The following is a 16,118-nucleotide window of genomic DNA, read 5'->3' as shown; positions in this document are numbered from 1 at the left end:
ATACACCCTGTGAGGGAGGTGAGGCTGAGAGAGCCCTGATATTACTGAAGAGTTCGTTCTTATATGCCGCTTTTCTCTACCCGAAGGAGGCTCAAAGCGGCTTGCAGTCACCGTCCCTTTCCTCTCCTCACAACAGACACCCTTTGGGGTGGGTGAGGCTGAGAGAGCCCTGAGATTACTGAAGAAGAAGAGTTGGTTCTTATATGCCGCTTTTCTCTCCCTGAAGGAGGCTCAAAGCGGCTTACAATCGCCTTCCCTTTCCTCTCCCCACAACAGACACCCTGGGAGGGAGGTGAGGCTGAGAGAGCCCTGATAATTCCTGCTCAGTCAGAACAGAATCAGGGCTGCGTTGAGCCCAAGGTGGCTGCATGTGGAGGAGCAGGGAATCGAACACTGCTTGCCAGTTTAGAAGCTGCTGCTCTTGACCACTACACCACTCTGGTGGGATTTATCTGAGTTCACTCTGGCTGGGGAAGAGTTCCACCTTCGACCCTTGTCTGTGAGGGAGTGCTGGGAGTATGGACTAGGATTCACAAAACCAGGTTCAAATTTCCACTTTTCTGGGGAAACACTTGGCCAGCACTCCCAAAAATATAGCACTGGGCCTCCACTGGACGAAAGCAGAAGAGACCAGGCTCTTTTTCAACTGGGTTGAATCTCTCACATAACATAAACTTGTATTTTTCATAAGGACTGCAAAACACGATAGGACAGTCCCTTCCCCCCAAAGCTGCACAGCATCTCTCAGCAGCCCTCTCTCCGGGAGGAGGTGGCACCATTGGCCGAAAGGGAACCATGTGACTGCCCCTAATGCCCACCTTCTCCACTCCAGGGGATCCATCCGCGTCTTGAGCACCTCACCCTTTGATCCACTGGGGATCAAAGGAGTCCCAAGCTGGGTTCCCAGGGCTGGCAGGAACAAAAAAACACATTTTATTTAGGACATAAATTTATTAGTGAGCGACACAGACTCCCTGACATGTTAAAGTGTGTTATCCGGTTGTGGAATTTCAGCTCAAGTAACGTGGTTTGTTCAGGAATAAGCCGTCCATAGGTGTAGGCCTCTCGTTCACCAAAACCCAAACCAGTTCTCTAGTTACACTTCTTAACCCAGTTCTAATTTGTGGGCCCAGTGAGAACTTTTTGGCCAAGTGAGACCAGGCAATGATAACCTACCAATTACGATGTATCCTTTCCGGCACCTTCTAGAAAAATGACCTCATCCCTCCTGATCCTCCCCCTCCCTCGTTTGCTGTGAGTGTGCCTCCTCACGTGTAAACCAAAAGAAAGTGATGCGATTGAATCTTGGCCTTGGACAGAGTGGTCGTTCTTGACAATTCTGATTTTTTTGTACTGTTATTTCCTCATCTAGAATTATTACTCTATTTTTGGGAAGCTTCACATTTTATGATTCTTACACCAACAACCCAAGTCTTACTGTAATATCGTGTAATATTGTATCATTATATGTGTGCGTATAATGACCCTGTGGGTAGGAAAACCTTTGGGATAAGCCAGTGGTTCTCAACCTACCTAATGCTGTGACCCTTTAATACAGTTCCTCATGTTGTGGTGACCCCCAACCATTTTTAACAGAAATTAAACCAAAACTGACCAATGGCGTGAAGATCCATTGTTCAAGATAAATTGTTTTTTTCCCCAGGATTTCTCAGTCCAGTTCTGCCTCCTGTCCCACCATGCTGATCTCACTCTTTTCCACTGCTCCAGACAGACAAAGGCTCTATCTCGATCTACCCCGCAAGGTTGTTGTGTGGATGGCACACCTCCCCCCAGCCAAGCTGCTTGCCCTGCAGCGACCCCTGTGAAAGGGTCGTTCGACCTCCAAAAGGGTACCGACCCCCAGGTTGAGAACCACTGGTATAAGGCTATCCGGCGTGCAACCATTGAGACTGTATGTGCAATATTGGACAGACTCAGATTGTTACGTTTTAATGTCCTTTTTAATCTTCTTAATGTGAACTTCATAAGTATTTGTATTTTAATTTTAATATATTTTGTTGCTCAGCCTTTGGGTTCGCGACTGGTTTTCTCAGGTTGGATTTTTTTGTCCCCTTTTTGTTTTTCATCAGTTTCCTAGGAGGATCTGATGGTCTCATTCCTTATTTAGTCAGTAGCCCAGCTTTTATCCCCTGGCAGGCAGCAAAATGGTGGCAGAGAACCTTCCTGGATCGCCTCCTTATGCTGCAGTGGAGCAAGCAACCGGGCTGCCAAGGTAAGGAACAGATTCCTGTGGGAGGGTGGTCTGAGGGAGGCCATTTGGGTATGCAGTGGTTAGGAGTGCGGACTTCTGATGTGGCGAGCTGGGTTTGATTCTGCACTCCTCCCCCACATGCAACCAGCTGGGTGACCTTGGGCTCTACACCAAGCTGGCTTTCTTAGAACACTTCATCAGGTTGGACATTAAAAAGGGGAGGGTAGCAGATTTTACAGGTCAAGATTGTAAGTCTCTACTGTTAGAATATACAAGATCCACTCAGCATAAATACAGAAAGATAACTGGAAAATCCTGCAGGGGCAGTAAAGGAAACAGCCAGCTAGCTTAGCAAGGTTAAGGACCTATCACTTCAAATTCCTCCCTTCTTGTCTTCGATAGGTTTATTGAGGCTTTTCTGGTTCTTCTGAGAACAGAGTTACTTCCTCTCTCCTAGTTAGTATAGACAGATAGGCTTCAATCTCTTCCCTTTCCTATAAAGTATGTTCTTTTGTTCTATAAATCTGTTTTGTTCTTAAGCAGCTTGTGCTCAGCTTTACTGCATAGACCGTTTATGCACTGGAGGTTTCATGCTGGGTTGCAGGCTGGAGTTTTAGTCGTGACAGGTGGCCCCACCTCTTCCTGCACCCACACAGGGGAGCATTTGGCCCAGTGCACCTCATCTGCCCCCTATTTGTGTTCCTGCACGAGAGTTGGGGCAGTAAAGTGGCCAGTGCATAAACGGTCATAGTGAAACTCTGCCAACAGGGTTATGGGCTCAGCAGGAGCTCTTCAGCTAGGAAAGCAAGGATAGACCAGCAAGCAGAGAAGAAAAACGGCTGCCGTCTACAACCTTCAACAGACTTATATGTCAGATAAGCTCACACACAGAAGGCAAGTTTTATTTAAAAGTAATACACTCCATATTATAGAACTATTATTCCATAAAAACATTAAACTACTGTTCTATAATACAAAACAAAGGGAAAAAATCTCTTTCTTGAATACAGGAGAAAAGACTAATACTACTACATTGTATAAACTCAGTTATTCCTTTCTATAACATTTTCCTGATCAGTATAGTTAATGCAGTCTAAGATAGGATTCCATTTTCTTCTGAAGTCTGATGTTAGTCTGTTGTGCATCAGATATGTGTTGCCATTGTAGTGTTTGTAGCCATCTTGTTTTGCCAGTTCATAAGACTTATTCATTTAGATTTTTATACCGCCCTTCCCTACAGCTCTAGGCAGTTTACGTAAAACAATATTGAACGTTTACATAGAACATCTAATGGATACCAATCATGATATAGCGTAAAAACTAGAACTGTATTTCAACAAACAATAAAATTGACATTCCCTAGGTAGGTATGACCTCTCAGCCTGGGGGTGCGGGGACCTGTAGATGTCTTGAATCAGTCGGCCTCAAGCAAATGCCTGGTGGAGGAGCTCCCTTTTGCAGGCCCTGTGGAATTGTGGAAGTTCAGACAGGGCCCTGATCTCTTCAGGGAGCTCATCTAGTGTTTTTTCCCCATCTTGATGCATATATTAGCCCTACTCAAAAAGTTCACTATACATTCTAATATTATTTGGTACCATATTTATCTGTAGAACAAGCCACCCAAAAAAATGTGCCAAGGGCACACTGTATGAACAGTGATTTGGGCACAAGCCCAGCCTGAACCATCTGAAAGTATTTCGGTCCAAAGCACACGAGCGACATTCCAAAAGAAAAATGATCCATGATGGGCTTGAAGACAAAACAAGGAGTCAGCAGAGTCTAATAAATGTCTTGTAATCAGGAGCCAACCTTCTTTTTGATGGTTGGCTCATGATTACAAGACACTTACTGGACACTGAAAGAGCTTGCTTTGACTGGGGCCTCTTCCTGAAATATTAGAGGTCTCCCATTGTTTATCTGGCCTTCTGGTCCATAGAATTGACTACAGGTCCACAGTATTCGGAATGTATCTTTTAATGTAAAGGAGTCAACTGCCTAAAGCATTTATTGTATTCGTTGTATATGTACGCTTGTTTTATTTGATTGATAAAGACAGCAATGCAGAAATGCATTTAGTTAGTAGAGGCATCAGTATGATTTTATTTTATTGATTTTATTTTATGCAAAAAGCCTTGGGTTTTGAACTTATTGTCCCATTACAACACCCATTTATAAAACCCCTTTGGCAGTGACAATTCAAATCCCATGGTGCTAGCTAACATCTGGTCGCAGGGGGGACCCTGAGCACTGACCCAGCACCCACAGCAATGGTCGGCTGGTGGGGACTTCCAATTCAAGATCTTCGTTCTTCTCTGCCAGGAGGCTATCAGATCTTCCTGGGCTGGCCTCAACCATAGACCCAGCAGAAGGACTCCATCTTACAGGTCCTGCAGAATATCAAAAGCTCCCGCAGGGCCCTCAACTCATTCCACCAGGTCGGGGCCAGGACCAAAAAAGCCCCAAACCTGGTCGAAGCCAACTGAGCTTCCCTGGGGCCCAAAATCACCAGCAGGTTACTACCCGCAGAACGCAAAGCCCTGCAGGGGGCATAGGGCAATAGGCGGTCCCTCAGATAACTCGGTTAATAAATACTGGTATTTTATTATTATACTTTTAAAATTTGTGGTCTAACCCTTTATAGGTGTAGGTACATTTCCTTGGTTGAGCTTCTTAGGTTCTTGACTTTAGTTTGGGTCAGGATATTTTCTCCTTTTTAGTTTTGAACGTAACATTTGAGCACAAAGATTCTCCCACAAGCAGTGACTACATGATACGGTCCTCAAAGAGCCCTTTCATGATGGTAGAGGAGACAATTCCTAAGAAACCTTGCTACAAGATTTGAAAGGTCTCTCATCACTGAAAAAGCAAGGAGGTTCTTTCAGACCTAGTTTTCGAAAGCTAGACTTCCTCACCCTTCTCTGATATGGATACTGAGATGCTGACATAAGAAGCAAGGTACTATGAAGCTTTCCCCATGCTTAAGCATTTGTATGGTTCTCAAACTTAGCAGTTTTAGTCGTCCAGCTGGGTTTGCTTTCTGAGAATAGCCTAAGTTGGAACGGCTACTTAAATACTCCCTTCCCAGTATTCATTCTTTGACACGAAGAGATTCGTTGCTGTTGAAGCATTTCTCTTTCCACATTCCATACTTAATTCCTATGTGGATTCTTAGATGTTTATTAAAGTCTGACTTCCTAGAGAAACTCTTTTACTTTTGAAACCCATTCCACATTCTGCTCATTGATGAGATTTCTCACGAACGTGGATGTTTTGATGGGAAGCGAGGGTGTCAAGCCGAGAAAAGCTCTTCCCACACTCCGAGCACTGGTATGGTTTCTCTCCCGTATGGACTCGTTGGTGGGAAGTGAGGTGTGATCTATGCTTGAAGCCCTTTCCACACTCTGAGCACTGATGTGGCATCTCTCCCTTGTGGATTCTTTGATGGGAAATTAAGTCAGTACTGTAACTGAAGCTCTTTCCACATTCTGAGCACTGATATGGTTTCTCTCCCGTATGGAGCTTTTGATGGGAAGTGAGGCGCGCATGATGGATGAAGCTCTTCCCACACTCTGGGCACTGATATGGTTTCTCCCCTGTATGGAGTTTTTGATGGGCAGTGAGACTATAATTCTGATTAAAGCTCTTTCCGCACTCTAAGCACTGATATGGCTTTACAGCAGTATGGATTCTTTGATGGGACATAAGAGTGCTCCTCTGAGTGAAGCTCCTTCCACACTCTGAGCATTGATATGGTTTTACTCCAGTATGGATTCTTTGATGGGATCTGAGGGAGCCACTTTGAGTGAAGCTCTTTCCGCACTCGGAGCACTGATATGGTTCCTCTCCAGTATGGATTCTTTGATGGTAAGTGAGGTAGGAATTGTGAGTGAAGCTCTTCCCGCACTCTGAGCATTTATATGGTTTCTCCCCTGTATGGATTTTTTGATGGGAAGTGAGACTATCGTTCCGGCTGAAGCTCTTTCCACATGCCAAGCACTGGTATGGCTTTACTCCTGCATGGATCTTTTGATGGATAGTTAGGCGCGCACGAGAAATGAAGCTCTTCCCACACTCTGGGCACTGATATGGTTTCTCTCCTGTATGAAGCTTTAGATGGGACGTGAGACTATAATTCCGATTGAAACTCTTTCCACACTCTAAGCACTGATATGGCTTTACTCCCGTATGGATTATCTGATGGGAAGCGAAGGAGCCGATGTACCTGAAGCTCTTCCCACACTCTGGGCACTGATAGGGTTTCTCTCCTGTGTGGATTCGTTGATGGGAAATGAGGGCTCCGCTTTGAGTGAAGCTCTTTCCACAGTCCGAGCACTGATATGGTTTTACTCCTGTATGGATTCTTAGATGGGAAGTGAAGGAGCTGCTGTCCCTGAAGCTCTTCCCACACGCTGAGCACTGATAGGGTTTCTGCTCCTTATGGATTCTTTGATGGGAAGTGAGGCTGTTACTCCAGCTGAAGCTCTTCCCACACTCGAAGCACTGGTATGGTTTCTTTCCTGTGTGGGTTCTTCGATGGCAATTGAGGGCGTTACTCAGAAGGAAGCTCTTCCCACACTCGGCACACTGGTACGGTTTCTCTCCCGTGTGGATTCTTTGATGGGAAGCGAGGCTGTTACTCCATCTGAATCTCTTTCCACAGTCGGAGCACTGGTAGGGTTTCTCTCCCGTATGGATTCGTTGATGGGAAGTGAGGTGTGCCCTCTGGCTGAATTGCTTTCCGCACTCGGAGCACTGATAGGGTTTCTCTCCCGTATGGATTCGTTGATGGTATGTGAGGTTGCAACTCCAACTGAAGCTCTTTCCACAGTCCAAGCACTGATATGGTTTCTCTCCTGTATAGATGCTTTGATGGGAAGTGAGGGGGCCACTCTGACTCAAGCTGTTTCCACACTGTGCACACTCACATGGTTTCTCTCCAGTGTGAATTCTTTGATGGGAAGTGAGGTTAGCCCTTTGATTGAAGCTCTTTGCACACTCTTCTTTATGTTTTCTCTGATGGGAAATCAGGTGCGAGATGCAATTGAAGTTCTGTCCACATTCCAGGCATCGGTAAAGTTTCTTTCTTTTGAGGATACTGTCAGTGACTTTTACCCTCCTTTTTCCATTGTATATTTTCCCTTGAATTTCCATTTTGCCATCTCCAGAGGAATCTTCCATCTTTATCTGCTTCTTTTCTCCATCTTCATGGCCCGACTTCTGTCTGTGCGAAACTTCCCTGAGTGACGTCTCGGAAACTTCCTCCTTAATTTCATTTCCCAAAATATCATCTGAAGCAAAGAAAGGAGAAAAAGAAAAGTGTTATGTTGACTCTGCCCCATTCATGCACTCAGTCAAAAAAGGAATCCATTATGTGGCAAGCGGCTGGAGATTTATTTGGGAAATGCAAAGTAAGAACGGGAATATTGAAAGACCTAGGTTGCTGAAGAAAGATTTTCTATAAACAGACATCACTTTTATGCCACCCAGACTACTTCCAGAAAAAGTGTAAAATAAGTAAATACATCAACGCATCACAAAATAAGCAGGATGAGGGTTTGGATAAACGGTTCACAACATCTATGCCAAGCTTTCTCAACCAGGGTTTTGAGAAGTCGTGGGGTTTCTGGACGGCCCTGGAAGGGTTTCCTGAATGGGTGGGAGTTAGTTAATTTTTTAATATATCTTCAAAATTTATTAAACATTTATTGGGTGAGTCATGTCGACCCACTCGCTCCTCCCAAAATGGTTAATGATGGGCCTGGAGTGGGTGGGGAGGGGCCTAATGTGAGCCATGTACACAGTTGTACCATATTCTGGACCAACCATATTCTGCACGATCACGTCACTTCTGGGTTTCTCAAAGCCTCAAGAATGTTTCAGGGCGTCCGTAAGAGTAAAAAAAGTTGAGAAAGGCTGATCTATGCAAACATATTGGTTCTCACCAGAAGCAGTCTATAATTTTGGTACACAATGGTTCCAAAGCCATACAGGTTTGGGAACCATGGTATTCTTGCCAGATAATTCTCGCTTCCAATTGGCCCCCAAGCCCCCCCCCTACTACGACTGACACCAATCTGCCCAACCCACTGGGTCCCAGTAAGAGTTAAGCTGAGGTTCTTGCTATTCCATTTTCTAATGTTATTGTTATGATCATGTTAAGTTATTGTTGTTATAATGTTATTACTGTGATCACCTGTTACCATATGTTATCTGTATCTTTTCCTGCTCCCTGTAAACCGGCCTGAGCCTTTGGAGAGGGTGGTATATAAATATAATGAATGAATGTTTCAAAAAGCACGCAGACTAATCCCCTCAGATATTTTTACACCATAAACATTCATACCTTTAGCAACGGAAAATATCTATTAAAACAATAGAAGAAGAAGAGTTGGTTCTTATATGCCGCTTTTCCCTACCCGAAGGAGGCTCAAAGCGGCTTACAGTCGCCTTCCCATTCCTCTCCCCACAACAGACACCCTGTGGGGTGGGTGAGGCTGAGAGAGCCCTGATATCACTGCTCGGTCAGAACAGTTTTATCAGTGCCGTGGCGAGCCCAAGGTCACCCAGCTGGTTGCATGTGGAGGAGCGCAGAATTGAACCCGGCATGCCAGATTAGAAGTCCGCACTCCTAACCACTACACCAAACTAGCACAATGACCGTCAATAGACCCTTAACCAAGGGCCGTAACAATTCAATGGAAATTCAGGTGTCCCAAGTTTTCTCCAGCCTGGAATCTCCAGTTCTTGCCCAAAGGCTCAATTGGTTTTCTTAAGTGACTAAGCCTCAAAGAGATTCTCTGTTCATGAGCAAACAAAAAGGAACACCACTGTCTGGGACTGTTTTGCCATTTCACACCAAGGCTCTTCCAAGGGCCATGATGGGCCACCTCCCTTGGCCTCTTACATTTCAAGGGCATCTCCCTTTGATGATGTAAAGCTAGCCAGCTTTAAATTCACACATGTAACACCCTGTATTTCTTTATTTTATTTATAATTTGGTGTGTAAGGCCTCTTGGCCCAGCCATCTATGGGTGATGCACACCAGATAACCAGGAGGTAAACAACGGTTAGTAGGGACATCTTCAAAGGCATCAATTACAGGCTTGAACACTTCAGAACCTACAATTTGTCTGACAGCATCAGAGCCGAGCATATGGATACTTCTGACAAAACCTTTCAGCATTCCGCAGGGCCTGCAAAACAGAGCTTTTCCGCCAGGTCTATGGTTGAGGCTGGCGTGGCGAGAAAGATCTGATGGGCCCCCCAGTGTGATCTGCACTCCCTCCTCCCACTGTAGTAGATTTCGGGGGGGGGTAGTGGGTTGTAGACCACCGTGGTTTAAAAAAGTTTTTAGGAGTCTGTTACTCTATATGGATGAACGTTTGGAATTGTTTTAATGGGGCTTTTAATATGGACAATTGTAACCCGCCATGAGCCAGTTATGGGAGTGGCGGGCAATAAGTCTATACAATAAATAAAAATATTAACAAAGCATACCACAAATAAATATCTAATCACTACAGCAAAACCCTGCCTGGAAATTTCAAAAGCTCTCCCTTCTCTCTGGGTACTTGCATATCGAAGCATTTGGGAAATACCGCTCGACTGTGTCCAAGGACAAGCAAAACCCAGAGGGCACCTCTCCCACTGATGTCTGAAATATACTAAGAAGGCTGACCCCGCCAGGCCCGGCTAGGGACTTCATTAGGACCCGGGTGTCCCAATACAGGCTCTCCTTCACTTGAGCAAATCTAGGACAAAAGTCACTAACGGTAGAGCACCCCAGTGCTTCAATACAAAGCAGCTCTTTCTGTTACTCGGAAAGAGTGCGGAACTGGCAGATTCTGGGAGAGACTGGGGCACTTTTAACTATTCAACATAGAAGGACGCTGTCAACTTTTGATCCTGGAGGGTGGCTGGAGCACAGGCCCATGGCCAGAACATTTTTATTGGGGAGGGGGGGAAATGAGTACAAATGGTGGTTAGTCTTTTATTATTTATTTATTTCTAAATTTATTTATACAATATTACTTGCCGATTTTCTCCTTGAGTATTCAGGTAGATTCACCAATATCACTTTATGACGTGTACGTGGCTTGCTGTTACCTACTTTGAGCCAACCAGGAAGGGCAGGCGATGAAAGCAACGTTGCTGTTGTCCTTGTCATTATTCTCCCAGGCATATCGTTGACCTATCGCTAACCCAATTCCGCACCCCCTAAGAAGGGAAAGGGACGGGGCAGATGACAGACGCAACCGTCACATTTGTGGGCATGGAATTGGGGTGGGTAGGTGGGTCTGCACTTCCTGCATTCTGCGGGGGTTGGACTAGATGACCCTGGAGGACCGTTCCAACTCTATGATTCTATGCTGTATTGGCTAAGAGCAACCGCTTCTAACCTTTGCCCACAGTAACCACAGCTATGGCGTCTCTGCTCCAGTTGGAGCCATGATGGGAGTTCCTCCCACAAACACTGCCGGTGTTTTAGCTCTTACCGGAGCAGATGGGCTGGGCACCAGGGTCTGCATCAGCATCTTCAGGACCAGCCAAGCTAGGTACGGATTTGTTCCCAGTCTCACCTAGACGGGGTCCTGCTTGCTCAAAATCTCCCGGTATATATTTTCCTATATCGTTGAGGCCAACATGAGCCATGAAACAGCTAACTGGGCTTCCTTCCACCCCTTTCTGCTTCCCCCACGTGATTGATTTGATAAATTTTTGGCCTCTCCCATCTTGCTCCGATCTTATATTTTTAATGACTAATGGTTGGATAGCATCTAATTTTAGAACTTTAAGGTAGTAAAGGTAAAGGTATCCGCTGTGCAAGTACCGAGTCATGTCTGACCCTTGGGGTGACGCCCTCTAGCGTTTTCATGGCAGACTCAAAACGGGGTGGTTTGCCAGTGCCTTCCCCAGTCATTACCGTTTACCCCCCAGCAGCAAGCTGGGTACTCATTTTACCGACCTCGGAAGGATGGAAGGCTGAGTCGACCTTGAGCCGGCTGCTGGGATTGAACTCCCAACCTCATGGGCAGACAGCTCCAGACAGCATATCGCTGCCTTACCACTCTGCGCCACAAGAGGCTCATGATAGTTTAGAACTTTAGTCTTGTCTAAATCCATTTTATGATCACAGCTGCCCCAAGTGTGCTCTGCAGGGAGGGAGCGGTCTATAGATTACACTGAAAACACTACCTTCTTGTCTCTGGAATTTACTAACTCAAGGCTTCTAATGCTGCCGCCCAACCAATGGGAAAAATCAGCAACTGCACACTCATATTTTCTGTTGTGGCTCTCATTTGTGGAACGACCTTTCTGGAGAAGTCAGGAAAGCCTCCATGCTTAGAATCATAAAATCATAGAGTTGGAAGGGGCCATACAGGCCATCTAGTCCAACCCCCTGCTCAACGCAGGATCAGCCCAAAGCATCCTAAAGCATCCAAGAAAAGTGTGTATCCAACCTTTGCTTGTAGACTGCCAGTGAGGGGGAGCTCACCACCTCCTTAGGCAGCCTATTCCACTGCTGAACTACTCTGGCTGTGAAAAATTTTTTCCTGATATCTAGCCTATATCATTGTACTTGTAGATTAAATCCATTACTGCACGTCCTTTCCTCTGCAGCCAATGGGAACAGCATCCTGCCCTCCTCCAAGTGACAACCTTTCAAATACTTAAAGAGGGCTATCATGTCCCCTCTCAACCTCCTTTTCTCCAGGTTGAACATTCCCAAGTCCCTCAACCTATCTTCATAGGGCTTGGTCCCTTGGCCCCAGATCATCCTCGTCGCTCTCCTCTGTACCCTTTCAATTGTATCTACGTCCTTCTTGAAGTGAGGCCTCCAGAACTGCACACAGTACTCCAGCTTCTTGTCATTCCACCAACTATGTCAAACAAAGAAGTTCAAGAGGCCATTTTGATAAAGGCAATAGGATAATGGAAAGATTTTGGAAGATTGTGAATTGTATCAACTGTACCTTTCCTGCTCCCTGCGTGGTATCCTGCTCTTACTGCATTGTGTTCAACCTTTGTAACAGCATTACAAATCAAAAGAGAGGACACTCGAGGGAACCCTAAGCCTGATGGATCCCTTTGCCTCAGCTGCCCTCCCGAAGCAAAGGAAGCACCTACCTGCTGACTGGACCTCTTCCGTGGAGCTCTGCAGAAGGTCACCTTCTTCCCTCAGCCAGGCAATGAGGGCAGGTGTAGAATCCTGTCGTCCTTCCAAAGCAAAAACAGGTAAGGATAAGAAACTGCCTGTGATGGAGAGGACTTGAAAAAAGGAGGCTCCGAGTGCTGAGATAACTGCAAGGTTGAGGGAAAAGTTAAAAACTCCTCACTAGGCAGATAAAAGGCAGGGCTACAGGCTGCTCTGAGACCTGTGATTGGCCAGCAACAGCTGAGGGGGCATGGCTATTCCAGGCTGCCTGCTGAGAGAAAGGCAATTTAGTTCATTCAGATTCTGGTTCAGATCCTGTGTCTAGTCGATCCTGATAAACTCGTTGGAAGAAAAACTCTAGAGAGATGATTGAGATTTCGATTGTAAAATAAACCATGCAACATTTGGTCAGCTAGAGCAGGGGTAGTCAACCTGTGGTCCTCCAGATGTCCATGGACCACAATTCCCATGAGCCCCTGCCAGCGTTTGCTGGCAGGGGCTCATGGGAATTGTAGTCCATGGACATCTGGTGGACCACAGGATGACTACCTCTGAGCTAGAGCAGACCTCTTGGCAGAGAGAATTTGGGTAGTCAGGTGGATCCCTGCTGAGTTGGTGAGGAGAAATCAGGGGTGAATTTCCTGGGAGACAGGCCAGTTACCTCAGAAGGGAATGGGAGGCTGGGTCATCTAGGAAGGGAGAAAGTTGTAGCACAAATCAAGTGTGCCCTCTTTATAAGAACCAGGAAAGGGCTTCAGGGGAATTTCAAAAGTCTAAGATGATAGACCAGAAACATGTTTTGGGATAAACACACACACAAAGAAACTCAAACTTAAAAGGATTGTAATACATGAAAGAAAAGCCTGTAAACTTCTGTAAAGGCCTTTAAACAGGAATTAAAAACTAAAAACGCCTAAGTGCCATTCTGACTAAGAGGCTTTAAAGAAAAGATAGCTGCACTCTATCCCAGACATTCCCAAGCCAGGGCTCCAGCTTCACCACGAGAGCAGAGAAAATTACCAACAGAAAATTCAGAGGCAGGTGCCATTATGGAATTTCCCCAACTTTTGATTCATCAAAGCAATTTGTCCCTTGAACAAGCATTTACAGGATCCTTACCCATGGAGACCACCATCCCATAATTTTCCAGCATGACCTCCCGGTACAGTGCTCTTTGGCAGGGATCCAGCAAGGCCCATTCCTCCGTGGAGAAGTACACGGCCACCTCCTTGAAAGACACCAGACTCTGAAATCAAAGAACAATTTGCATCCTCGTGAATCGTTCCAGAAAGGAAGGGACCAGAACCTTCCCTCCCCTTGTGGTGTTGTAATATGCACAATCTCGCTTGGGCACGATTCAAAAGGATCTGAAGACTATCCTACTGGGGGCATTGGAAAAGATGTGTCAGCATAGCTAGAATATGAACTAGGGGTGAGCTCTTTGGTGCAGTTCGGCCACCTCGGAGATCACAGAAGTCCAGAGCAGCCAGCACTGCACCGCAGAGGGGAGGAGCACCAGCTGGCATGCCAGCTGGCAGCCACACACAGGAACAGAGTGTTGGTGCACCACCGCTGCCCCTCCTCTCTACAGTGCTGGCCACCTTGGGCTTCAGTGATCACTGAGGTGGCCAAGCTGCATCAAAGCACTCACCCTAATATGAACATCCTGATATTTTTCATAGAGTCTCTTCCTAGGTCCTGAGTAGCTCAACGGCAGACTTCCTGCTCCTTGGAGCACACGTCCTCCCTGCTTGCCTCCAGTACAGGCAGAATGAATGAATGACAGGCCAATTCGGATTATATCTCCTTCCATATTCACAAAGCTGTTTCTCTTCTAAATGAAACTATTAATTCTTTTGGGCAGCTTGCTGCTCTTCTCACTTTGCATGGAGAGATTGAGGATCTGGGTCTGCAAATCTCAGAATGTTCAAATTCAAATCATTCAAATCAAGATGCATATTATATTAGACCTTATATTATTCTATTATGCATATTTGTTTTGTAGGTATGAACTGGGGCTATGTTTTGGTGAATTTTTAGGGGTCTTCCGGAGACACCCATGTAGGAGCAAGAATGCTTCCAAATTCCAATGTAAACCACCCTGCGCCGCAAGGGACCCTGTGCAGCTCCTAAAATTATTCTTTGCTAAGAGTAGCTGAAAAATGTTTAACCAAACATTCCCAGGCATTCCCACACGGTGCAATTTCCCCCTCACCTGCGTTTGCTGCATGACTGGTAGGCTTCACTGTTGAGTAAGGAAGAGCCACTCCAAACAGCTCCTCTGCTGTCTCTCCTCTCCACTCCACTCAGCGCCTCTGCTGTCAGTCCTCTCCCTGCAAGGCAAGAAAAGATGGAATTGTATCTGATGCCAACAACGAATACCATTCTGACCTGTCTCTCCTCTCTTCTCCATGAGTGGTGGTGGTGGTGGGGGGAGGGGGTTGAGGGTTCCGCCATCTTTCCTTTGCTGCTTTGATTGTTGTTGTTATGGATGTTGTGACAGTCCACTTTAATGGGGGTCTTAATGGGTTTAAGCTGGACATTTGTAAACCGCCACGAGCCTCTGGGAGCGGCGGCTAATAAATAGGAGAAATAAAATAAGTAAATAAGTACCTTCCAGGCACAGAGCAAAGGCATTTCACACTCGCTCTCCTTCCTAGTAATCCCGAGCATAGATCCCTCCCAAGGGAGCCGGTCCTTGGGCAGAGTTCCACCTCTCGGCTCTCTTGGGGGGAGGGTCTCCTGCTTCTTCCCCCTCTCCCTCCCCCAGGGGCCAGACCCCCGAAATCCACCCCGGCGCCAACTCACCTCCACCTACGCCAGGAAACTCACGTGGCCGCTTTGTGTCCGGCTCGCTTGAGGGTCAGGAAAAGACACTTCCGGTTTCCGCTCTTCTCTCTCCCCCCCTTCCGCTCTAGGAACCGAGTCTCTATGGTCCTGTTAACCATTGAAGACCCGAGGGCCAGGCGCTGGCTTCGCGGGCAGCTGGGCGGGGAGGCTTCAGGCGCTTTGCAAAAAAATATCCCCGGAAGGAGGTGTGGCGGGGGAGCCAAAGCACGGCAGGGCTCCCACAGCGCCTGCAGGACCGACCCAACAGGGGGGAAGGCGGTGAGCTTCCAGGCTCAGGAGCAGTGAGCGGAGAGCCACGAAGGCGCCGCCCCGGCCGCGGATTCTGCCGGGTTTGAGGGTCCTCCTGCTCTTCTCTGCGGCTACAGGGAGACTAGCGGGGCTGCCCATCGTCAAGACTCACAAAACACATTGCAGAAGAAGTCTTTGCCACGGTTGCCAACAGTCCTGGATATAAAAAAAAATACTCCCTCTCCTGTGCAGAGGCTAAGTTTGGTGTAGTGGTTAGGAGTGCGGACTTCTAATCTGGCATGCCGGGTTCGATTCTGCACTCCCCCACATGCAGCCAGCTGGGTGACCTTGGGCTCGCCACGGCACTGATAAAACTGTTCTGACCGAGCAGTGATCTCAGGGCTCTCTCAGCCTCTCCCACCTCACAGGGTGTCTGTTGTGGGGAGAGGAAAGGGAAGGCGACTGTAAGCCGCTTTGAGCCTCCTTCGGGTAGGGAAAAGCGGCATATAAGAACCAACTCTTCTTCTTCTAAAAGGGGAGCTTTTCATGTCATGGAGAATAACAGCACCTGGTCAAAAAGAAGCCCACAAAGCTTTTACTAAAAAGGAGAGGGCAGTTTCTCCTCCAGGCCTGCTGGCAACCTTCGAGAGCCAGAGATTACTTCATGCCTTA

The 16,118-nt window shown here is 46.7% G+C and overlaps 1 protein-coding gene across 1 annotated transcript; it reads right to left on the bottom strand.

Annotated features, from left to right (window-relative positions):
• Positions 1 to 3,096: 3,096 nt before the first annotated feature.
• On the bottom strand, positions 3,097 to 15,248 carry LOC143833962 (uncharacterized). Its single transcript, XM_077330352.1, has 5 exons — positions 15,177 to 15,248; positions 14,584 to 14,701; positions 13,488 to 13,614; positions 12,341 to 12,430; positions 3,097 to 7,500 (listed from the first exon to the last, which is right to left on the bottom strand). The coding sequence occupies exons 2-5, from the start codon at positions 14,596 to 14,598 to the stop codon at positions 5,450 to 5,452; spliced, it is 2,283 nt and encodes a 760-aa protein (XP_077186467.1). The 5' UTR covers positions 14,599 to 14,701; positions 15,177 to 15,248; the 3' UTR covers positions 3,097 to 5,449.
• Positions 15,249 to 16,118: the final 870 nt, after the last annotated feature.

Source organism: Paroedura picta, chromosome 3 (genome assembly GCF_049243985.1).
Source record: "Paroedura picta isolate Pp20150507F chromosome 3, Ppicta_v3.0, whole genome shotgun sequence".
Classification (NCBI taxonomy): Eukaryota; Metazoa; Chordata; class Lepidosauria; order Squamata; family Gekkonidae; genus Paroedura; species Paroedura picta.
Note: the sequence above shows the minus strand (reverse complement) of the source record. Positions and strands in the feature narration are given on the sequence as shown.